Below are 27,123 nucleotides of genomic sequence, written 5' to 3'. Positions count from 1 at the left end.
AAGGTCCAAGAACACTGCACCAACTATACCACCCTTATCTAATTTTAACTTGATATTTTCAAGGAGGAAACAGTTTGCGGTCTCTGTAGAGTGGTTTGTACGGAATCCAAATTGCATTGGGTGTAAAGGTGTGTGGCCCAAGTTTAGATAGTTCTTTTTATGGTCATTGAATGAAACAAGTCTAAGATTTGAGCTTTCACTTAGGACCTTTTTTCTGACCAGCTAGAGTCTGATTTCTTTGAGTCTGAGTAAAGAATATATTTGAATTTCACAACTCAGAAGATGATACGCTCCAGGGTATAGTTATTTAGGAATAAATCACAAGCTTCTATTCAGTGGGTAAAAGTACTGAGAGAGGCAAATCAGGTTTTAGTGATGCCATCTCTATTAAAAGTTGCTTTAGACTGCTGATAGTGACCGAGACAGAGAAAAGAGCCTGACTAGATTAAGAAGAAATGCATATGATGTGGAACTAGAAATCATCTCTTTGTCATTAATGTATAATTGCATTTTTTAGCATATAATACTGAGTTGCAGAAGGAAAATAATTGCACTTCACTGGATGAGGATGTGAGTCTGGTTCCTCTCTGGGTTTCTTCCTCATGTTGTCTCAGAGATTTTCCTCGGCACGCTCAAATCTGGCTCAATAGAGATAATGTTAAACAGATATACAAACTCTATACAAATAACATTGAAAATGAATACAATCTTTGGTAAGTGAGTGATTTGCATGTGTTTAGAGGTGAGTACATTGTGCATGTTTAATGCCTACATGCATGCAGATTGCCATTCTGACCCATAGGCAGAACATGAAGTAGTAATCCCATGATAAACGACTATAAAGCTGTCTATTGCTGTTTGTTTTATGGAGTCCAGAACCAGGCTGGAGAGCCAGGCAGGGCTAAGCACCAGTCGATATTCTATCTCTGATTTGAGGGTGCAAGGCGAGCAGTCACCTCTGAGCTTTACAGAGGACGTTGTCTCATGCAGTAATAAAGCGCTCTTTACAGAGACACTTTAATTCAATGAGCAGTGAGGTAAAGGGCAAAGGAACACCAAAAGAGAGATAGAGATAAAAAAAAATGAGTGTGATGAAAAGCAACAAGGAGGAGTGCAAAGGGAAGGGAAGTGAGACTGAGGAGGGGGTCTCCAGGTGCTCATAAATCTTTAGTAATTTGTTTATGGCAAGTGAAGTCTGTCTGGCTTTAGCGCTGGCCCCTGGAGGTGGGGTGTGTGTGTGTGTGTCTGTGTGTGTGTGTGTGGTTAGGGAATCTAGGACATGGGCCTTAAAATGTCACAGTTTCAGGAGCAAATAGGATTCCAGACCCACATACGGTGACAGCCTTTTATTTGACATTGAAGGGTCGTGGAGAAAACGTGGGAGTGTAAATGGTCCGTGTTCAACATTGTGCAGTCTTTTAGGCCAAAAACCATGGATTATGTTTTCTGACGCCTTTTTGAAGAATGCTTGAGAAACTCAGCTCAGTATTTCAAATTTCATTAAAACTGAGTGTTCAATTGAACTGTCACTGGACTGTCAACTGTCATCGTTGTTTTAATTACTCAGGGGATAATTGTTTTTTTTTCTTATTTAGTTAAATAAGGACAGTATGATGGAGTGCGAGTTATGATTGAGCTGTCACCCTACAGAATGACATCAATTGTTTCTTCTTCACAGACTGATTAACTGCTTATCAGTATGGTGTAAGTTCTTTATCACTGTATCTTTATATATACACACGTTCTTTATACACAGGACAGACCTGAGCATGGCTGTGTGTTTCTGATATGGAGCACTGTAGGAACGAATCCCGAAACCTGGAAACGAGCTCAGATTTCAGCACTTCCGTTTCCATCGGCCTGATCTCAGTGGGTTTTTGGTTAAATGCCTGAAATAAGATCTGTACTTCATACTTTCATAATTTACACAGATTCTCCTTATTGAATGTAGAAAGATGCACTAATAATAGACCTGTTTTACCTTGTTCTCCATCTATTTTTCTTCCAATCCCACTGTAGTACATGCTCTGGGATGCTCAGGGGTCTGGAGCTCTGCTCCTTTACCCACAAGAGTGAAACAATTTAAAATTACACATCATTTATTCATAATATTTCTTATAGGACAGGCTTGATTGAGTTTATATTGAAGTAAGTGTTAATTAGGTATCAGTAAGTGTTAATCATGTATCAGTAAATATTATTCATGTTCTGTTATTGCAAGGGTTTACTGCATTATATTAAGTGTAGTTTTACTATTATGTGTGGTATAATGTGCAAAAAAGATCTGTATAACAACAGCATGTAATATAGTGTTTTTTTTAGTGTTCAATAACGCACTACTCAGGATTCAGACTGCCTGTGGGTATAAACCGTCCTTCATTCTGCTAGTGCGTGCAGACTGCTTGATGCAGTATCTCGTAGCAGACACTAGGGGATAGACCAGTTTACGGCTTGAGTGGTTTGGGTCCTTGTTTATTGCTCTGACCTTGTTGAAACAACGAGAAACATAACGTGTGTTACAAATCAGTTACCTATGCAGTATCTATGCCATTCTAGTGTAAATATCATGATCAGTTTGTTCCCGCTGAAAATTTCAAGAAAAAGGGTGCACTTCAAGTACTTGGACGATGCAGTTGTTTAACTGAAAAAAGTCTCCAAGTTAGCCTACGTTGTGTGATTTTATTTTTCAACAATTTATCAATAATATTCTTCTAAAGCTAGTTTTGTTGCATTACACGCTGTTCTATTATTGTTCTATTATTACTGTTGTTCTATTATTATATCATTATTATAATGTAAAATTCATACACTAGAGTACAGTAACGTACATATTGCACAGTGTATAGTTGTTCAGGACACAGCTGTAAATGTGGTAACTGTTAGTAAAGTAAATGTACTTGGAACTGTAACGTTCAAAAAAATGTTCTGCTAAAAGCTAAAGCTGTTGGGCAAATAATTGCAGTTATTTGCTTGGGAACCAAATTGGATCTGTCTTTCAGAGGATCTTGAATGTAATCATGTTGCTGGCTGGAGGCTGCATGGGCATGTTTATCTTCAGGTTTTCCTGTTTGACAAATCACCCTTCAATACTATTAGGGTTAATGCAATCTCCAGTCAGTGCTGCTTCATTATGTCCTACATGCTGTGGGATGGTGTTCCATTCCATCCACATCCACCATCATTCTGGCTGTGCTGGTGTACGATGGAAATTTTTGGAACATGAAGAATGAGGTTTGGTTTCTATTAAAAGGATGAGCAAAAGCAATCAGTGCAGTTTTGGGGAGCGTTGGAGGCCGAGTGGGATTTTAGGAAATCAAGCAAAATTGAAGGAGATTTCAACTGAAAGAGCGTGAAAACGTGACCTTTAAGTCAGCGTTAATTAAAGTGCTAACAGGCATATGCTGATTACCATGACCAGAGAGACAGTTATATAAAAAAACGTAATTTTTTATTATGATCAGCCACAAAACGTATTTCATTATGTGACAAAAAATAAAAATTCCACTGTTGACCAGTCAAGACTGCCAGACCTGCAGCATTTAAAAACTCTGACTTCCTGTCAGCTTGTAACAAATCACTTCAGCTCAAATGAATAAATAAATAAATAATTGGTGATTTAAAGTGACAGTAAGCAGGTTTAAAGTGTTAGCTTTTATTTGATTGCAAGGAGATGAAATTAAATTAGGAGTTGAATCAAGATTTCAACAGATTTTTTAAACAGTACAGATGATGATGATGATGATGATGATGAAGAAGAATGTACAGTTCAGGTAGTGTACAGTAGTTCACAGTACAAGCCATGCCTACTCTCTAAGATAAAAGCTGTTGTTTTGTCCTTGCCCAAAGTAGCTCTGAGATTGGTTCTGGATCACTCTTAAGCTAAGATTCCTAGTTTGAATATTTTAAGCAAATTTAGGAGCTCTCTGAGATCATTCTTCAAATTTTTATGCATATGGGCCCTGAAAGTTTAACAGAAGTTGTTAACTATACTCAAAAACATTTGGAAGCAGATACACAAATAGTACTGAGAAGCTAAAAACAGAATTTGTGTAGTTTCACATACTTCTTTATAAGCTCTGTAAACTGGGTTCATATTATATTTACATTTATGGCATTTAGCAGACACCCTTATCCAGAGTGACTTACAACTGTGTGGGGTTAAGGGCCTTGCTCAGGGGCCCAGCAGTGGCAGCTTGGTGGACCTGGGGTTCAAACCTATGAGCTTCCGATCATAAGCCCAACACCTTAACCACTGAGCTACAACATAATATGGAGGTATGGAAAGGCTACAGTGGATCAGTGTGAGTTAAAACACAATACAGCATGTTAATAAATGTACTATAAAAACCTCAGTGTGTTCTTTCTATGTAAGATGGTCAATTATAGTCAACCTCAACCTCCCGGAAACAGGGCTTCCCTTCCTTACAAATCCTGATTTAGACCTGGTTTAATTTTGGCACAGAGCTGCAGTAGATTTTTGTGCATCTGATATAGTGATGTACAGTATGTTTTAGTGTATGTTCAAGAGGGAACGGCTCATGAGATACAATCAATATCTGAATAACCATGAGTCTTTAGATGAACTAAAAAAGTATTTGTTCCCATTGTCCTCAGGTTTTACAAAAATGCTATAAATCTACCCAAAAATGTAACATATACATGCTGTACAGTACCATGTAAAGGTTTACAAGTACATATTAAATATCTTTAATGATGTTTATTCAGACAGTATGTGTTTTTGTTTGTTAAATCCTAATATTACATTGTGTAATGAATGTATCAATGATTTATGCAGTTGAAAAGCTGATCATGAGGCTGAATAAAACCATGCAGATAAAAAGTGCTTCAGTTATTGTTCACATCAAACATCAGAATCAGGGAAAAATCTGATCTCTGTGACTTTAATCATGTCACGGATGATGGTGCCAGACAGGCCGGTATTGAGTTTTTCAGAAACCAGTGATTTGTACAACAATAGTCTCTAGAGTTTACACAGAAAGGTGGAAAAAACAAACAAACAAATAAAAAAAAAAAACAGAAGGTCTGCACCATGTGGATGAGAAAAATCAGAAGAAAGTGACCAGACTTGTTTGAGTTGACATGAAGTTTTTTGTAACACAATCACTCTTTTTAACTATCGTGAGCAGAAAAGCAGAAGATGTCTTGAGGTCGATGGTCAGAAGACCACATCAGGTTCCACTGCTGTCAGCCAAGAACAGGAATCTGAATCCATCAGGGACACACACTCACCCTAGAGATTGCTGTGTGTGAAAATCCCAGGAGATCATCAGTTTCTGAAATACTCAAAGCAGCTCATCTTGTACCAACATCCAGGTCACAGTTAAAGTCCCAGAGATCAGATTGTATCTCTCAATCTTATGTTTGATGTGAACATTAAATGAAACTGCAGAAATACACACGTGTTCAGGTGTTTCTACTAAAGTGGACCGTGAGAGTATATTGGCAAACAGGTTTAAGTCCTACCTGACAGTCAGCAATATAACTAAAACTCTTCTATAATAGAAACAGTTTTGTACATATCAGATTTTATTTTATAAGGTGGTTTATTAACATTAACCAGTAGTGCCCAAAGAAACAAGAATGTATGTCATGAACTCCATTTCAATAGAACTTTGTTATGGGCTATATAAAATAATGTGTGTGTGTGTGTGTGTGTGTGTGTGAGAGAGAGAGAGAGAGAGAGTATTAAGAGGTGATTACAATACTGTAAAATAGCAAATTTTCTAAAGCCTTATAAACCAAATTGAAAATAATCCTCTTTGTTTTATTACTGCTGTTTTATGTCTCATTTGCAGTAAATATCGAACACTAAGCTATTGTTTTTATTTATTTATTTATTTTTACAAGTCAGTCAAATGGAAATTTGTCTAAAAGTCTGTACACTCTGTCACAGGCTGTTCTTTAACATTGACATAATACAGCTGAAACAGTGGATGGTACAAGTTTATTTAATTCTATTATATTTTAATTAGTCCATCCCACACCTGCTGTAACACCAACAATGATGCAGACTCGTATGTAAACTACTGAGTATATACATTAAAATGATATATGAACATGAACTTGAACATGAACTAGTGTATGGGACTGACCCGTTTCCTTCTTTTATGCTGTTTGTTGAGTTATCTCCCCCAAGTGTGCTAAAAAGCATGGACTGAATTAAACGTGAGCCTGGACTTCAGCCAAAAATCTCAGCCTCCCGAGTCTTCTACACAGCAATGAGTATACATTTACATTACATTTCTGGCCTTTGATAAACACTTTTATCTAGAGTGACTTTAGAGTGTATAGAAGTTTCTTTTATTAAACATATATCACATGCTGGTTCAGTGGGTCAGGGACTAGAAGATCTGTTAGGGATGTAATACAGTGTGAAAATCACATGACAACACAATTTTTTAAGATGTCAAAGTGCTAATTTAAGTTGTTCATGAGGAGGAAGAACTTTGAAAACAGCTAGTGACATAGCTCTTTGGACATCTATGGGATGTTTGTTCCACCACCTAGGCACCAGAACAGAGAAGTCTTAATGCATACCTTCCTTATTTACTGAGAGATGGTAGGTCCAACTGAGCAGTATGTGAGGATCAGAGGGTGTGTGGTTCAGTGCATTGTGGAGAGAAGTGCTGGTCCATTTTTGGATTTGTTGTAAGCCTGATGGGGCAGCAATTAGAAGGCAATGGAGGGAGTATCTCAGTGAGGTGGCTTTAAGGAGATCACGTCTAATGGGAGACGGTGCAGATTTTCAGTAGTCCAGTCTTGAAATGATGAAGGACTGAATGAGCATTTAATGAGCTTTGTGGATAAAAATTTAGTTACTTAAAAAGTGTTTCCCAAAAAACCTAAAAGCTGAAAAGCAGTGTTAGAATACTGACATGTTTAGAGATACCATAACTGTGGGTTATGTTAAATAAGGGTATTTAGTAAGAATTAGAGGTCCAGTATAAGAGGTATGCTGTAAGTCAGTCGCAGTCTAATGGGGCTACTTGGTATTTTTAAGTTAGGAGTTTAACCTAAGGACTCATCATCATAGACCACAGTCCATCTGTTGTGAACACATTCAAGTATCACAGGCCATCATGTGTAGCATCTGGTGAATTCATTGTAATGACTTTTTGAGCTCAATCAGTTGTTGTATCGCAGACACTGTCCATCATCAGAGAGAGCTTCATAGTCAATACGGACCTGAACTGGATATCTTGGGCATGTCTTGACCCTTTGAACCAATACACTAGTGTTCTCTTCTGCAGGCAGTATGGAAATGGACTTACAGTAATGGACATTTTCAATCGGTATAAAGAAGTGACTGATGTTTTGGCTTGAATCTGATCTAAAATGAGTCAGGACTCTATTGGCTTTCAGTATGAGATGTGTGTTTTTCCTTTTGTTGATGACCTTACCTTTAGTGGTCAAAGATAACGGCTTCAATTTTTATACACTTATCAACCAGCACTTGGAACATCTCAGAGAGCAGAAAGGCTAGGGAAGGCTAATAGGCTAGGGAAAAACATGTAGTTCCTCATGTCTTCATCAAACCTTAAACCATTTTGGGTTAAAATATGAATCTTTTTAATTAATATTAAAATGTTAATCTTGATGGCAGCAAATGTCTTTGCATGGAGGAAAAAGCCCGTTTGATTGCACACATTCATATTTCATAAAATATACAGAATTTCTTTGGAAAATAAAATCACTATTGGTTCAGTAGAAACAGCACACTGCACAATATTGTCCTTGTTCTTTTTTTATTGACACATTTTAAGATAAATCCATACAGTATTATTAAGACTGGCAGTAAATGAGTAGACAATTTCCTCTCCTAATAAAAGACCTGTATTAGTTCTATAATTTCACAATGGCTCACATTGATCTAGAACTAATTTCCAAATTAATCTTATCTTAATGTGCTAAAGCTGGGGTGTGCTTTAATAACACTGTTGTACCTGTATAACACATCGCACAGCTCAGTGTTCATGTTACATAATTCTCACCGAAGAGGCTTTGCTCACATTGCTGTGTGTGCAGGCATGGAATTTATTTTTGTTTAGCAACATTTTGTCTGGTCCTCGAGCTCAGTAACAGTATTTTCAAGAGGTGCAGAACTCAGATGCTGTTCTAGTGCTCATCTGTGCTCCACCTGGGACCTCATGCACTGTGGGTCATTACAGGAAATAAAATATCATGCTCATACTGTTAGAAGTTGCTCTTTCTGAGCCAGTTTTCAGCAATATGTGAGCTTGCATTTGGACATATGTGTGAATACAAATGACGAGAGGCTCTTCTTCAGGGTGGAGGAACGTGTAGATATTTATAAATAGAAAGCAAATGTTCTAGCTCTCGGTTACAGAATCTTCTTCTTTTAAAGACACAAACACATTCTCTTCCTCTCCTTCTGTCTTATTTGGTCTCGGTGTATCATCCTTTTGATTATCCATCCTTAGTCAGTGAGTGAAATTACCTGGAAAGGTTTGAATAAATGCTGTTTTAGAGCCGGAAGTAGGGGGGAAAGGTGCAGGAAACTGGAGAAAATCACTCCATCTTTTCATGTCTTTGTCTTTGTGAAATGACAGCCACAGATGCATTGAGGTCAGTGGGTACGTTGTGTCTAGGTGTGTGCTGCTTTCCATCTTCTCTTGCTGTAGATGTTATTCACTGTTGCCCTCCAGGTTTGTACTAGTCACCATCACTCAGCTCATTCCCCACAATCTGTGGACAAAAAAAAAAAAAAAAAGTGGACAAACACACACACACACACACACACACACACACACACACACACACACACACACACACACACACACACACACACAGATACACTTCTCCTACACGTCAAGCTTTATTGACTCTATAGTTATGGGGTCTGATGATGTAGCCTGCTATAAAACATTTATGTTATATGCACATACAGTGTACTCCAGTCTGATTCATACAATTGGGCCAAAGAATTAGAGAAAAAGTTTCTATTTTGCATCTTTTCAAGTTAATACAAACTTTTTTCAATACAAGTGATATTATCTGCAACAACCTGGGTGAAATATACAATATATATATTAGTATTTAATTTTCCCTTTAGCTTTAATTACAGTGTGCACATTAGCTGCCGTGGACTCCGCAAGTTCATGTAAAACTTGGCGATGCATGTTAAATCAAATCAGGTCGGAGTGTCGAATAAACATACGCTTCAGTGGAAGAGATAAGACTCGAGGATAATCTGACATTTTGTACAAAGGAGTTAACAAAGTAACACAGATTTGCTTAAAATTGAAAAGTGACCTAGAGTAATTATGTTGAAAAAGTGTAGAATCTTAAATATTCAAGATGCTGAATTCAAAATTAAGCTAAAATTAACTACACACGTCATCGCCTGAATAATATGGGGTTTTTTTAGATATTGTTTTTTGACACCTTAATCAGATAATAACACACTCAGAAATGGAACCTAATTTCTTATCTAAACATATGACTGTGATGCAGTGATGAGTGTTTCTCCAGCTCTGACTGCCTGAAATGCTTTCACTGCCAACAGCAGGCCAATTGCCAGGTACCAACATACTCCTGCTCTCAGATCCTACAGAGAGAAAGTTTGTTGAAACAAATCTGATCAATGGCTGATTGAGATAAGGCTGAAACCGGACCAAGTTGGGACAAAACTATTATTTTGGTTAAATCTACATGGTATTTAAAAAAAACTCCCCATACTCTTTATTAGGAACACGTGTGCACCTTCACATTTATAAGGTTCCAATCAGTTAATTGTTTGGCAGCAGCACAATCCAAATATCCTGCAGATTTTGTTCTGGTAACAAAGGTGAAAAGTGTTGTTCAACCGTGGCATGGTTATTTGTATCTGATGGGCTGGTTTGGGTATTTCAGAAACAGGTTATGTCTTGGGATTTGTTATACTGGATGGTGGGAAAAACAAACATTGAATGAGCAGAGGGTCTGCAGGCTGAGATAGATTAGAAGAGGATGACCAGACTGGTCTGAGCTGACAGGAAGTCTATAGTAACTCAAATAATCACTCCTTAGAACTCTGGTGAGCAGAAAAGCATCTCAGCATGCACAACATTTCGAACCCTGAGGTGGGTGAGGAACCCTGAGGAACATCTGAGGCTATCCTCGGCACAGACTCATCTAAACTGGAAAGTTTAGATAAGAATCTTTTCTTTTTTTACCCCTAATCTTTAGTTGTCCAGTTTTAGTGAGTCTGTAATCAGATTCCTGTTACTGGCTGACAGGAGATGAACCTGATGGTCTTCTGCTGTAATGGTGTTCCTAACAAAGTAGATCATTTACATCTATTTTTTATGTATTATTTTTTTCAATTAAGAATTGGATAAAACAAAAGAAATACAATTTAAGTGAAGGGCACAAAGATTTTCGATCTCTTCATATCAAACAAACTGTAGTCTAAGACAAGACAAACACATGTTTCTATTCAAAACAAATGCAACTTGATTACAAAGTCTTGAATCATGTAATAAATTATCACATAAAGCTGCCACACATTTATGTCTCCGATTTAATCAGGACATACTTTAAAAATGCCATTCTTGCTCTAAATCCACAAATAAACATTCCCTGTGAGACATGATGAAAAGCAGGACTTTGATAAATAGATTTTGATGTTTAGACAGAGGTCATGATTCCACATATATGATCAGTATCAGCACCAAGTAAAGTGGCCTACATTGGAATTGAAAATGTCAGATACAGTGTGTGTATAATTTATTTTTTTAACGTAAGTAGAAAATCTGATTTGAACCTAAAATGTATTTGAGAGTGTTTCTTCTTAAAATGTACACTTTTTTTATTATATGATTACAATAAGCCAATTGTATGGTCTAGTTCTAGACATAGTCTTGTTCTATTGGTGTATATAGTTATATACATTTAACTAAGTTATATACTTAGTTATATACATTTAAGCTTAAAAAAACTAATTATTTGCCAAAAGAACAAGAAAACATACCACTTGAAATTAGTAAAAAGGTTTGGGAACATATTTGATATAATCTATATAACATGTAGATTACAAGGTATATTCGGGTTAATGTTATCTCATGAAATAAATTCTGACTATGTTCACAATATTTTTACTTGCTAAGATACACACAGTGGACTGAGGTGATTATTCAATGTTGGTTATTCTTTAATAAAACCTAGACACAAACTGCTATAGTTAATGCCCTGCGTTAAGTTTCTAAAGATCTATTACGTGGCCACAAACCGCTTATCTTATGGCAGCTATATATAGTTTAAAATGAATGAGACAAAATGAAAGTTAACAATGAATTGAATTAGACCATTTTGGCTACAGAAATGTAAGCATGGTGATGACTAACAGTATAGACACTGTATAGTCACTGGCATTGCATCATCAATACCTGGTCAGCTGATCCTGACACAAAATGATGTGGAGGTCATGTATTAAGCGACTTACTATAGTAGAGTCATTATTCACCTCAGCGGTTCAGTCCAAACCTGATGCTTCTCTGTATTACAGTATATTGATTTGTGCAGATTGTGATGCGTTACACATTTTCTGATTATGACGAGCATTTGTAGGTCATACGCTTGAAGTCACACCTTCCACTATAAGGTAATTATTTATAAGAGTATGCGAGAGTGCTGCAAACAGACTTGGGTGTTAACCTCAGTGGGAAGATTTCATTAAGGTCTGTTAGTGGGTCAGTGTCTGCATCCCTGTGCTCTTTAGCATCAGACATTTTTCCAAGCACACTCCCACTCGACCTTGCACACAGACACGTCTTGCGGTGTGTGTAGTAGCTGCTGTTTCTCTGAAGTGCTGCCCTAACCATGTCAAGTACATCCTCATCTTGCATCCCAGAGGCTGTCTATCATGGCAGCTCTTTTCAGCAAACTGCCTGCTGCTAATAAAGCCAGACTAATTAACTATATGCACTCGCTATCACGCACACACAGCAAGGAAGATGGGCTTTGCTAGGTTTGGTTGTAGACCTTCAGGCCTTTGAGCGTGTACAGTATTTTGGCAATCAAATCTCAGTATGAAGTCATAAATATAAATGTGTTGCATGGGACATTCAAAAATAGCAAGGCTAACTCGTTTCAATGGTGTAATGGTAGCTTGTTGCTTGTGGTGTGTATCGTCTGCTAAGCTCCACCGAGAAAGGGTGGTAGCATATATATATATATATAATATACTTTATGTAACATATTGTAGAAAATAGAAGTATATACATAGTAGTATATTATTTATTCTTTAATCAATAATAGAATTTATTTCAAATAAATTTTAATGTTGGAAAAAAGTGTGGGTTGTTCATGTTAGCATTTTAGCAATGAAAGCTAAGTGTACATCCTAAATACACTCATCACAGGCTATATTCTGTTCAACCATCTATGCCTACAAATTTATATACATTTTTCACTTTATTTATTTATTATTTCACTGTATTTATCTAACCAGTTAATCATTTGGTAAACAGCATGAAATGTATAAAATCATGCATTAGGTCAAGAGCTTCAGTTCATTTTCACATGAATTATTAGAATGGTGAAAAAATGTGATCTGTGTGACTTTAATTGTGGGATGGTTGTTGGTACCGGATGGGCTGGTCTGAGTATTTACAAGTAAACTGAACAAAAATAAACTGAAGGATTTTCAAAAACAAAACTAAGTTAGTTTAAGTGAGTTCTGTGGGTGGAAACCTTGTTAAGACAGATCAGAGGAAAACGGACAGATTTGTTTGAGCTGCCTTGATGGATATACAAACTCATAATCACTCTTTGAAACCGTGGTGAGCAGAAAAACATCTCAGCATTCTGCTCTGTGTTCTACATGTTCTACATCTATGTTCTCCTCCAAATCATTGCTAGATGCAAAACCACTGTGCTGGAGTTTCTCCTCTCTCTTATTACAGAAGTGTAATTCAGAGTGAGAAGTTGTCAATGAGACAGAGCTACATGCCTGAACTCAAGTGTGATTGTAGTTGTTAAAAACGTCTTCTGACTTCCTGTAATTAGGCTTCTGAAGGAGTTGGCCTGTGCCCAGAACAAGCACTCTGAACTTGGGCCCTGAGAGCTTCTTTAACCAAGAAGACCATTTTATTTGTATCATTAAGGGTGTCTGGATAACTCTCTCTCTCTCTCTCTCTCTCTCTCTGTGTGTGTGTGTGTGTGTGTGTGTGTGTGTGTGTGTGTGTGTGTGTGTGTGTGTGTGTGTGTGTGTGTGTGTGTGTGTGTGTGTGTAAAAAAGTTTTTATAAAACAGTAATAGAGAAATACCCAGAATTCCTGCTGCTTCTGCTGAGATTATGCAGAACCAAGGCACAATGTGCTTTCCCATAATGCTGTGGAAGATCTGAGAGTGCTATAGATATTACTGTATATGTTGTTCCTTGTGGTTAAAGTGGTTATAGGGTGCTTAATTGATTGGCGTTATGTGTCTTGGAGGAAGCAACTTCCTGGTTGTTAGCTGTCATGTGATGAGGAACAGCTGATCATGTATGAGTTATGGCCAGAAAAGAACAACGTCAGTTTCTGTTCTTTAGAAGAAATAATGTGCCTCTGACATACTGACATGGGAGCTCAGTGTTAGAAAGTAGAGTAAAACATAACCTCCAGTGGCATTGTGGGTGAGGATGTTGGATGTGTGTGTTCCTGTGTGAGCAGAGTTTTGGAACCGTTCCCAGACTGGTATGACAATGATGAGCTGGGCGTTTGAAAGCCTGTTGTTCTACCACAGCCGATAGCGCTTAGCCAAAAATAGAGTACCCGTTATTCAGTCACTGAGATATATATTTTCTATACGTCTGTCTCTCTTACTTTCTTTCTCTCTCACTTTCTCTCTCTGTCTCTCTCTCTCTCTCTCTCTCTCTCTCTCTCTCTCATAAGGTCCAGGTCCAGCTCTTTCACTTTTCAAGTAAATGGGTGTTTTTTTTTTCCATATGGACACACACACACACACACACACACACACACACACACACACACACACACACACACACACACACACACACACAGACACACACAATGGAAGAGCAACAAGACAGAACACACTCGTTAACAGAGTTGATCCCAACAGTCTGCTCTTCACACTGGCCTGCCTGCCATCTGACACGATTATGGCCAGCTTTAGCCTCCACTTACAAGATGTGTGTGTGTGTGTGTGTGTGTGTGTGTGTGTGTGTGTGTGTGTGTGTGTGTGTGCGTGCACGCGTGTATGAGTGTAATGGGTGTGAGTATCCACATTTGTACTAAAAAAGTCAGAATAATAGATGGGTGTGCATCAACCAAGAGATAACAGACATTTAGACGCTGTAATTGGAGTAAACTGAGGAACTTCTCTCTCTCTCTCTCTCTATCTCTCTTTCTCTGCAGATTGTTTCAATTTCATTTTCCAATTGTCATGTGCATGTTCCTTCTGCTAAAGAATAGTTCATCTTTTATATTACTGGCTTTAAATCCTGTATGTTATTATAATCAGAAAAGCCAGTAAACAGATAGATAACGAAAACTGTTCATATCAGTGTGTCTACTTTTTTTTCATAACGAACGTGGGGTGTTTCTACTTTAAAGTTCAAATAGATTATTTGAATACTAATCTGATTTATTAAACCTACAGGAATGGTGATTGTATATGTGCCTGGAGAGAAGATTTGTACTACACACCATTCAGCTTCAGTATCTCAATGATCCAAATGGTTCTTACATGGTGTCATATTGCACCTCACTGCCAACAGCATTTATGGAAGAAAAGCAAATTCGAAAATGGAATACTTCTGTTTTTTACTGTATATCACAACCTTTATTCAACATTATACTGGACTCACACTTGACCTGTACCACACTGACCTTTTGCACATTATGACTAGAAAAATTCTAACAATGTTTCCCGCCTTCTGCCAGTCATTAACTGTGTGTGTGTGTGTGTGTGTGTGTGTGTGTGTGTGTGTGTGTGTGTGTGTGTGTGTGTGTGTGTGTGATTCACAGGCTCAGTGGCACTGAGTGTGTTCCTGGTGTCATTGGCAGTAACAGTGTGTGCTGTTTGGCTGGTGGCTCTGTGCGGAGTCTGTGGTTGGTGTCAACGCAAGCTGGTGAGTTACACACACACACACACACACACACACACACACACACACACACACACACAGTGACCACACTACATATCCACACGCAGTTCTTTAATGATCAAATTAGCATCCCAATAAAATCAATGCATAAAATAAAGCCACACACTGACACTGCTGCTATTCAGCTCTTCTACTGAGAATAAAAGTGTTTACTAACACTTTACTAACAACTCCAATATTAGTAATAATAAGACTACCCTCTCGTAATGCATTAGAATTTCCTCGAAAAATGTCAGGAGAACGTATTATTTAAATGTGATACCTCGCGAGCCAAAGGGTACGGAATTTTCCAGCAGTAGACCAGGAGCTTGCTTACTCCTGGTGAGTAGCTAGCTTTCTCTAGGCTTCCTCTAGTCATCAAGGGGAAGCTTAAATCTATCTGTGTAGTTAAGTATACCTTGATGTAGAGAACCATTCAGATAGACTGCAGTAGTAATATTTCGCTCTTGCTTCTTATAAGAACAGTTTAGATCTGATTGTTTGGTTTTACAACTCAAAAGCCGCTTGGTCAAAAAGCCATTTTGCTGACATTCGATTTTTACTTAGTACTAATATTGTCCGTGTGCATGAGTTGTATTTTATGTTATTTTATTTAACAATATTTAACTCTGATGGATGATTTATTTATGTTTTATGACCCAGAGATCCAAAATACTTCCAGGCTTTTGACATCCATCTTTAATGTGACTAAAATTTATAAAACATTTATTTGATTGATGTTCTAGCCATTCTGTGCTTTCCATATTTTCACTGGCTTTATGTTCTGACCGAGGTATGGAAATGGACTTATGGGACATTTTCAATCATTATAAAAAAATTTATTATTTTATCGCCGCAAGTCTGATATAAAATGAGTCAGAACTCTCAGTGGCTCAGGGCTTTCAGTGAGACGTTTCCAGTTAAAACTGGACCTGCCACTTCACCTGCCACCTCGGGCCATTCATTAGGTTCAGATAGTGAAGGGATGTTTTAAATGTATTACACAATAAGATCTACAGTTTTCTCTTATCACACACTCATCTCCCAAAGAAACACACATTTATTCCCCAGATTGGTTTGTTCAGTGATGAGTGTCTTTTACAGACTTCCAAATAAAATGGTGCCTCTTTCCAGGTCTCAGGCAGCAGTTTGATTGTGGCTTCATTTCAGTTAATTTTCTGTATGCTGTAGTGTGTGTCCTGAACACGCACACACACATGCGCAAGCACACACCTTAGAAAAAACTTGCATCTTGGCACGACAGATTATCTAAGTGCTTAATTTTTCAATACATATAGATTAGCTTCTTTTCTTACAAACCAAAATACATGCTGTACGCACACACACACACACACACACACACACACACACACACACACACACACACACACACACACACACACTCAATGAGGCTCTTTCCTCCACAGGCACATACTGTCACTATAGATTACATTGAAAGGCTTGGAGTTGTAATGCAGTCCACGGCTTACATAATAAAAATTTGGCTCGTCATCTGTATAATTGTGCAGATGCATTTGAGATTTTGAGCAAAACCAGGACTCACCCAGAGTACGAACACACATCAAACACACACACACATCACACAGTGGCAACTGACAAGATCTAGATATGAGGCCCATGTGCGTGTTTCTTTGCTTGTGTGTGAGTGGGTAGTGTTTGATCGCTCGCTCTGTTCAGGCTCCATCAGTGTTAATTAGGCAGTATGAAATGTGATTGATTAAAATAAGGCGGCTGCTCGTTAGGTGGCTCGAGCGGCACATTGTAAGCCAAGTACTTCGTTCCTCACTTTAACGGATTTGCTCCTGAGCTGATGCATACTGGACCATCACTCCAACCCGTCACTACATTAGTGAAATAAGGTTCAATTTGCTAATCAACTACAAAACAATATTCTAATACTAAGATTGTGGCATTTGTGAGGTGTGTGAGTGTACTCATGTATGCCTGTGGATTTGAGTAAACTATTACAGAAGCCATATTTATTCGAATTTCTGGCAGGAAGCCTAATGCAAGCTGCAGAGAAAGAACAGAAAAATGTTTGCCTGTGTGGCATCTGGATGTGTTTTTAAAGTTTGTTACAGAGTTTTATACTGTAGGAGATTTTCTGCCACAGCAGTGCTGAGCCTGACTACAGTTTAACTCTAAAATTAGAAAGGTGAGAAAAGCTATATTTATTCTACTAGACTGAAGAGAAAAAATTGGTATAAGTATCACACTTTAATTTGGAGACACTCCAAGTATACCAGTCTGTGTGTGTGTGTGTGTGTGTGTGTGTGTGTGTGTGTGTGTGTGTGTGTGTGTGTGTTTGACAGAAAGTCCTTAATGTGTTTCTGTGCTTTATCAGTAGTTCAGGACAGACATCGGTAACCTAATGTGTCCTGTGCAGCGCAGATCATGTACGTAGGAACAGCTTCTGCATCTAAATAAAAAATAATAATTTCAACTTTCATGTCCACCTGCTGTGCAAAGGAATTCCACAATGACATTTTTAACATTCTACAAGACCATGCTTGACCTTCTCTGAGTCCAAAGGGACCGCTAAGTCAGACTCATAAAATGGAAAAGCAGTGATGGAAATCCTAAAATAGTCAGGAAGTTGAGAGCAGATATGAATTTGCACCAGATTCCCTAGGTTAGACAACGGTAGTGTTTCAGGACTAGCGACTCGGATGAAGGACAAACAGGACACACAGAAAGGCAGACAGAGACCAATGCAGCAGAGAAGATGCTCAACATGCATTTTGTCATAATGAGATTCATTTATAAGAAGATCCCACGAGAAAGTGGATTAGTATTTAGTCTTCTTCCTTCATGCTTCTTCACCTGTCTGGTTGCCCTTCAATTTTTAATTTCCTCGATCATAATAGCATTATGATGACCATTGATTACTCCAAACATGGCTGGTATAATATAATAGAACAGTATTATCATCCCTACTAGATATTATGTCCACAATATCCTGTGACGTTGATCTCTGATTATATTAGCAAGCGCGTCAATCTCTAGGCATTTTGCACAGGAGCTCCAAGAAAACACACCAGGACAAAGTTTCTTCTCGCAAAATAATAGATGAGCAAATTTAAAATGCGTATTTTAAACCTCCTGATATTACCAGAAGCTGGAAGCCCCGCCCCCTTCTCACTGAGTTGATTCATGTCAAATAAAATCTATCAATTACTGTTCAACTGGGATAACCTTAGAAATATTTAAGCCGGATGGAAGAACAAAAGCTTTGACCCAAAAAAGGTTTAGTTGACAATAATGTGTTTCTAAAATAATATTTTAAAAATAATGATTATGGTGATTTAGAAAGCTATTAAATGAACTGCTTTTAGTTTTATTTTAATATAACTTCTGCTCTCCTGCTCATCCCACGAGCATTATCAATAGAAAAAAAAAAGAGAAAGATGTGGATATTACATAACAAAACTGGTTATAATATTATGCCCTCGCCTACTCTTCTTAAACCCAAAACGGTGATCATTTTCCTAATCAGGGAAAAATTTATGTTGCACAAGCCCAATCCAGACTATTTAATCCCTTGAGCAGGTGTACAGTATACAGTATTTACAATGGGACATTTTTTTGTAGCATCCATTAGAACAAAAGTGCATTAGATTCATCAACATGTAATTGTTAGGTATTTACAGATATGTACACAGAAAAGATCTCTTGGGTCAGTTGAGATGCCTAGAGTTGTAAATATCACTAATTGTCAGCATCCACCAGGTGGAAACTACACACACACACACACACACACACACACACACACACACACACACACACACTTCCCATCTGACTCAGTTGGACGTGCGTCATGGCTAAGTGTCAGGGGGTCTTACAGACTGGTATTAAATCCTTAATGAAGTCTGGTGAGACGAACTCACCATGTATGTGTGGTGTGTGTGTGTGTGTGTGTGTGTGTGTGAGAGAGAGAGAGACTGGTGATAATTGCATCCTGTCTGGTGATTGGACGGATCCTCTGGTTCTGGGTGCCAGCATTTGATATGAAAGAATCAGAACTCCAGGCAGGCTTTAATGAAGGCGATGGGTGATGTGGAGAATCGTTCCAGAGCTTCCTAATAGAGAAGAAATGGTGCATGGTTACCCAGGAGTCACAAATTATCCCTGATAGACAAACACACACACACACACACACACACACACACACACACACACACACACACACACACACACACACACACACACACACACACACACATCTAATCATTAATAAGCACTGCAGATATGGGTGATTATTGCACAAAGCTTGGTTTTTAAGTGAATTAGGAGCAAATTTGTCTGAAGACACCTTCAAGAAGAATTTCACGGTTCACCGTTTTTTAGACATTTCAGATTTGTCAACATTAAATTGACAAAAGTTCTTCTTTATCCATACAAGTAAAGTTGTACAAACTGTTCTGTTTCTCTGGAACTTTAAAAAAAACCCTGAATTTTTTTTTCTGGGCACACTTACAAATGACCGTTTGTCATTTCCTGCCCTCAGATCTGTCATGTACAGCCTGTACAACATATCATCCAGTTATTTTGCTGACGCTACAGTGACTTTAGTTCTGACACTAACTTCTGATCAGATTCCTACTAGAAAATTGACCAATTCAGAAAAATTCTGCATGCTTGTAAAGAGGGATTATTTGAGTTACTGTAGCAGCATCACCAAACTGTTGCATTCTTCTTTTTAATTGTTTTCCACAGCTTCTTTCAGTTGTTTGTTTCAGGAGGTTTCCCTCTTCAGTCTCCTCTACAGGAGATGAAATTCATTCATGTCTTGGACTTAAGACTTTGGACTTTTTAAGGCCAGTCTAAATATTAGTTTGGAGGAGTGTGTCAAGCTGAGAGGAAGGTTACGGTAACTCAAACACTGATGAGCAAAAAGTTGTATCTCAGCCTGGTTGTGAAGAGTGGGTATTTGAGGTCATCAAACTGTTGCATTCTTCTTTTTTCATTCTTTTCATTTACATTTACAGCATTTGCCAGAGACTCTTATGAAGAGCGATGAACAAAAGTGCTTTTAAGTCTTTATCATTGAATACATTAACTCTGGTTCGCTAGGTTACAGACTTAAGATACCATGAGCCTAAAACACTGTTCAAAGTGTTTAATATACACACATATAACAAACAGGGGAGACGGTGCTAGTCCAAGTATTTCATGAAGAAGTAGGTCTTCAACCGTTGTTTGAAGATAGCCAGTGACTCAGCTGTTCAGACCTCTTAGGGGAACTTGCCTCGTACCCTGAGAGATGGTGGGACCAGTTGAGCAGTGCTGGTAGCTCTGAGGGTGCGAGGTGCAGTGTGAGCAGTGATGAGGGCTTTGAGGTACAGTAAGAGGGAGCTGGTGCATTTTTGGTTTTGTAGGCAAGCATCAGTGTTTTGAATCTGATGGATGCAGCTACCGGAAGCCAGTGGAGGGATCACAGCAGCGGGGTGGTATGTGAAAACTTAGGCAGGTTGAAAACACATTACACACAGAGTGTCACATTAGCAACATGCAGGGAAAAGGACAGTTGAGTGTCCATAGTTACCCCAAGGTTGCGAGCTGTGACTGAAGGGGAGATCAGATCGTTATGCGGTGATATTGCAAGATCATGACCTGGGGATGAATCATCTGGGCTGATCAGCAGTTCAGTTTTGCTAGGATTGAGCATCAACCGATGAGGCGTCATCCAACATGATATGTCTGCCAGACGTGCCGAGATCCGAACAGAAGCTGTGGTATCTGATATGAGCAACCTTCCAGGTAGGAAGCAAACCATTCAAATACTGATCCGCAAATTTCAACCTGATGGTGGACAAGACCGTATCAAACACTGCTGAAAGGTCGAGGAGGATCTAGCAGCATGTTGTTTCTCAGAGACATCTAAAAGGGATTTCGTATACAGTATGCTGATTTAAAGACAGACTGGTTGGGATCTTGGAGATTAAACATTTAGCAGGTTTGTACTGCAGTTTCTTTCAGTTGTTTGTTTTTAAGGTTTTTTCCATCAGTCTTTTCTTTAGGAGGTGAAATCCTGCTCAGTTGAATTAAACTCTGGTGATTGAGTTGACCAGTCTAAAACCTTACACCTCTTTTCCCCTGAAAAAGTCCTTTGCTCTGCTGGCTGTGATTTAGAATCATTGTTTTGTGGCAAATTACTAGACAGTTTCTGAATTCTGCTACTGTACCATCACAAGGTACATCATTATTATAGTTTAGCGAGCCTTCGCCTGCTGCTGTTTTCCTCAGACAACCTGTTCGATGTCTGGTTCTTAGTACAACAGTCGTGTCTTTCTTCTTCAAAAAAATTTAGTGGTTGTATTGTCTATGCCTTGTGCATGTACATTTTTCTCAGCAGTAGAATGAATTGAGATGTTTCCAGGAACATTCAGTATACCAGTTTACAGAGAATGCCATCCAGATCTATCAAATTTATCATGCAGCAAGACAATGATCCTAAACAAACTACCAACTGAACAAAAAACAAGGAAAAATGTTTTTTAGACTAAGTCAATCACCAGACCTTAACCCAACTGAGCAGCACTTCACTTCCTGTAGAAGAAACTGAAGCTAGAAACCCACTGAAACAGACAACAACTGAAAGAAGAAAATTGTTCAAGAGAATCTAGAATTCAACAGTTTGGTGATGTCACTGAGTCACTGGATTTTTGCTGTTATTGAATATACAACCAAAAATTTATTGTTATTTACTTTAATTTACTTCAATACTATCTGTTTCTATACTTTTGCTCACCTAAAAATAGGTGGTCAGATACAAGAGGTTCTGTTTTATGTAGCTTAACAAATGTCTAAACACCACACTATAAAGGATGGCAGGTGTTGTGATGTTAAGGGAAAACAAGATAAATCATGTCAGAATTTCCTCCACACTCAAAGTGAAATTAGAGCAATTAAAAATTAAGTGTAAAAAATGTATCAGAAAAAAATCAGGAATATATATATATATATATATATATATATATATATATATATATATATATATATATATATATATATATATATATATAATATTTTAAATAATAATCTGCTAGCACAAACAAGTGTGCACATTCTTATATAAGAAATATAAGTATTTCCAAAACACTAGTCATACCATGGAATGTAATGAAGGCCATGTCTGAAAAATGCACCACAGTGACATAATTAAGAACAGGATGTCCTTCCAAAAATGTATAAAAGGACGAGACAAAAGCTACCAGGGAGTCTGCCAAGAGACTTGCGCCAACTTTAAAGAGGCTGCAAGATGATCTGACAAGTCCTGAATACTACAGTATGTAAATGATAACAATCTCTTATATTCTTCACATGTTTAGGTTATGGAGAAGGGTGGAGAGACAGAAACCATTTCTCAGGAAAATACCCAAGCTTGCACAAAAAAAAAAAAAGAAAAAATTAAAAAAGTCACCTGTACATTTTCACCTGCGTTCATGCACTTCTATAGTCAGAAGATCATGCGGCAGCAACCCAATGCATAGTATCATGTAGATGGCCAAGAGATTTATGTTTACCTTCAACATCAGAATAGGTTTGATGTCCAGGACAATGACAAATTATTGATTTTTGAATTTCTGTTATATTACAGAATGTGCTGTACTAGAGGTTTTATACGCTTGAAGCCTTTAGGACTTGTTTAAATGGAATTCAAGATCAGTGCCTCAGTCCGTGTCCTTGGAGTGTCCTTGGCTGAATTATTGTAAAATGCCTGACATACTGTACACTATAGACCAAAACATACAAGCTAGAAGTCATCTTTTAAAGCTCAATACATATTTTATAATTATTACATTTTGCAATCAACCAACATAATGTTTTTTTTTTTGTTTTTTTTTGGCCTGAACAGTCATCTCTCAGCTATTGAGGTCCTATGTGAAGAGCTTGCCAGGTCAGTCAGTAGCACAAGCTTTAGCATTTGAAATAGTCTTACAGTAAGTTTACATCCCCAGTTTCTGAATGTACAAAATGTCAAGAATTTTAAGGAATTAAGAGAAGTCTTACAGAATGCAGTTTTTTGACGGTAACATGATCCATTAAGAGACAGGAGTGTAAACTATTGAGCAGGATGATCTGCATCTAAGATCAGTATCTATGTAATCTATGTAGCTTCTGAAGGGTAGCACAGAATGAAAAAAATAAGATCTTTGAACAAAATAACTGATTTAGACTGATTTTCCTGTTCAAAGTTTTAGTTATAAATTTTCAGAACTTATTTAAACATCTGTTTAAATTGAAATCACTTATTCAGAACTACATAATAACAAAATGAAGTTTGTAAGATGCCTTTTATTTCTTTTAAATTAGTAAAATTTTGCAGATTTAGCTATAGTGTTGTAAAAGTATGAATTCAGCTGTAGGCTAAAGTCTGTTGTACAAGCAACATAAATCTGACACGTCAGTTATGTCCTTCTGTGGGAAGGGAGATCATTCTGAATGTACAATATTCGTTCATTGTACATCATTGCTGCATAATAAACATATTACGGTGTATCCCTGTTTATAAAAAATGGCTTTCAAACTTTTAGCTCGTAGCATTAGCATTACATCGGTTTGTGTGAAGCCATAGCAGGTCATTAGATAAATGCTCTTGGGATTGTGGGGACTGTGTGGCTCAAAGGTGAGGACAAGATTAAGGCTTAATCAGCAACATGATGGAGCTTCCTGGTTTGTTCTAAACGCTTCTGATGTTGATCTAATGCATGTTTCATGTTGCTTTAGACCACTGTCACTAGCACAAAGCTCTTAAACCCAAAATCTCTCCCTGTGGCATGACTCTGTTCTGTTTCTGCTCTTACCTTGTTGTCTCAGCACAGATGATCAGTGGCTCTACGATGCATACATAAATGCCATGTGCCCCCAGAAACGACCAATAATAAAGGGCAAAAGGTGTGAGGGCACATAGATTCACTGGCTTTCTGTCTCCTACGATCACACTGTCTATCTCTTTCTGCCTCTTTCACTCTCTGCCGCTCTGTCTGTCTCTGTCTCTGACATTGTTTCACTGTCTTTCACATTTCCCCCAACTAGATGGGCAGTTTGTCAGTGTTGGACAGGAGGGAGAAATGGGGCTGGGCTTATTGAATTTTAAAAAAATATATATTTCACGTACTGTATATGATGGAATTTTTTACACTATGTATGAAAGTCTAATTGTCTCCACTGCGTTGTTGTTGTACTCTGTTCACACTCTCTGCTCTGTAGGGAGCCATGATCTCTTATAGCAGCCTGTCTCTATGGCAGTGTGTATACAGTACTGAGTCTGTTCTTTGTCAGTGTGGTTCTGTGTTGGTGTTCAGTCTCTGTGCTCAGGTATTTGGCTACAGTGTACTGTCGATTTAGGGCCAGATAGCACTGCATTTTACTTTGTGTTTGTGTTTTCCAATGGGCGATGTAGTTTTGTTTTAAAGTGTTATAATTTGGTGAGGTCGAGTCGTTCTTGTCTCAGTCTCTCTCACTATCTGTGTGTCTCTCATTTTTCTGCCTGGGGTCTACTGTATTCTTTATTTAACAGATGTTAATACTCTGTGTATGGTAGACACTCAGTTCATCTTTTATACGTGTTTATGTATTTCAGAGAGAGAGAGAGAGAGAGAGAGAGAGAGAGAGAGAGAGAGAGAGAGAGAGAGAGAGAGAACATAAAAGACACAGATGTGTCAGTTCGTGAGATAGGGAGAAGGATGGAGGACACTCCATGAGGGAGAGAGAAAGACAGAGATAGACAGATGGATGGACACACAGGCAGACTTAAAAAAAAAAAAGTGAAAGGAAGTGAAAGACTATGAAGTCAACCCTGATGAATAGAATTAGAAAGTGACAGAATGCCAGAGAGCAGATAATGGAGAAAAAGAGAGGGAATAAATGAAGAGCTTGACAGTAGTGTCCCCTTGATAATTCTTCAAAAATTCATGTTTTTTAAGAGAAGTGAAGCCTGTTGAGAAAGGGCATGTTGTTTGTTTAGATGTGTGTGTAATGCTGATTATTTCATGAATTGATTATGTAAATTCCTCTCTATTTCTCTCTCTCTCCACCTCTCTCTCCCTCTCTCTCTCTGTCACTCACATATAGCATTTGTAATTTTCAACAGGGACCAGTAGGATTACGTGTTTGCCTTTAGCCTGTCCTCCCACCGCCCCCTTTCTCTCTCTCTTCTGTCTCCCTATATTTTACCCACTTTTGAATTCCCCCTCTCCCACCCATGCTCTCTCTCTCTCTCTCATCTCTGTCATCACTATATCTCATCTTTCTAAAAATTTATCATGCTGTTGAATGATAGATGAGTTGCCCTTGATAGCTTGTTCTTGCCTCCATTCCCAGGAACTACAGTGTGTAAGTACAGTCGGATTGTCTGTGTGTGTGTAGACAGTTTGTTACCAAGCCGCAATATTTTATGTGAGATTTATTAAACTATATCTATATATATATCTATATCTCTCTCTCTCTCTCTCTCTCTCTCTCTCTCTCTCTCTCTCTCTCTCTCTCTCTATATATATATATATATATATATATATATATATATATATATATATATATATATATATATATAATGTGTGTGTGTGTGTGTGTGTGTGTGTGTGTTCATATATATATATATATATATATATATATATACACACACTATACTATATATAATATAGATTATGATGTAATAAAAGAAAGTCATTTGCATATTTATATAGAAAGTGTAAAAAACCTAACTCAAATTTATACAAATAATAATTTTTTTATGCATGTGCCAGTTGTACACCATGTATATTATTTATGTTGCAGTAGTGGTTAAGTTTGAATGGCAATCCACAAATATAGACTGGTAATAAGTCTGTTTGCATTCGTCCTCATAAACCTTCAGAATTCTACATTAACCAGTCTAAGTATAAATATTTTTTGTTCTGTTAACACAATCTGTGCCTCAGGCTGGAAATCATATCCAATGTCATGGCATTTCCCGAACACAAGTGAACAAAAATAGAGCAAGAGCAGAAAGATTTTTTTTTGCTGTATTGCATCATGAGTTTTAACATAGTCATAAAATCTTTATAAATGATTTTTTTATGAGAATGTGCAAAACATTACGCGTGCTCAGTGAGCATGATCATCTCAGTGTTCATTCAGGGATGATAATTGATGACGTGGGGATGCTCTCAGCTGGAATTGCTCAGTGGAATGAAATACACTGCAATATTTCTCTGTTCGGAAACCCAACAATGCTGCTCATATCACTCAGTTTATGACCTTTCTCAAGTTGAAACCAAGTGATGTTCAAGTTGTGCATTTACACTTACTATCAGTACACTGGCATACATTGTCTTCCTGTCTGTATCTATATATTTCTTTCTTTTTATGATTTAATTTTGAGCTTTTGATTCATTTTCTTATAGCAGCAGCTCTGACAGGGCAGTTGTGTAGCTATAAAATGAATCACAGGTTTATTTGAATACACCTGTTCTAATTCAATGTTTAAATCATTTATATAATAACATTTAACGTCCATTAACATCCGAGTTACACAGGGATTTTGACGGACACTCAAAATACCCGTGTGTGTACATTTATATACATGTGTTTGATTATTGATATGATGAAATGTTCACAGACAAGAATTTAGCATTTATTTAAAGGAGTCTCCAGTGTCATGTTTTATATGATAACTATAAGATTTAGAGTGATAACTGTCTTATAACATAAAGGAATAAAGGGATTGTTGTTTCTTTCTCTCAAACATATTAAGTATAAAAAGTGAATAACTGATAACTGTTTATAGTTGTTATACACTGTGATAATAGGAACTTTGTGCTGTTTTTTAAAACTCTGTTAAAAAACAAACAAACAAAAAAAAAAAACAAGTGTCATGGATTGTTCCATCTATTTTACTGTCGTGCATCATTACTGTGGTCTGCTTTGTTGCCGTGTGTGTGTGTGTGTGTGTGTGTGTGTGTGTGTGTGTGTGTGTGTGTGTGTGTGTGTGTGTGTGTGTGTGT

The 27,123-nt window shown here is 37.6% G+C and overlaps 1 protein-coding gene across 2 annotated transcripts in view; it reads left to right on the top strand.

Annotated features, from left to right (window-relative positions):
* The window catches only part of syt7a (synaptotagmin VIIa), a 102,329-nt gene that overhangs the window by 34,191 nt on the left and 41,015 nt on the right, over positions 1-27,123 (top strand). For both annotated transcript variants that reach the window (XM_027173311.2, XM_027173312.2), the window contains exon 2: positions 14,997-15,100. In XM_027173311.2, coding sequence (XP_027029112.2) covers positions 14,997-15,100 — 104 coding nt within the window. The remainder of the gene's footprint in view (positions 1-14,996; positions 15,101-27,123) is intronic.

Source organism: Tachysurus fulvidraco, chromosome 10 (genome assembly GCF_022655615.1).
Source record: "Tachysurus fulvidraco isolate hzauxx_2018 chromosome 10, HZAU_PFXX_2.0, whole genome shotgun sequence".
Taxonomy (NCBI): Eukaryota; Metazoa; Chordata; class Actinopteri; order Siluriformes; family Bagridae; genus Tachysurus; species Tachysurus fulvidraco.
Note: the sequence above shows the minus strand (reverse complement) of the source record. Positions and strands in the feature narration are given on the sequence as shown.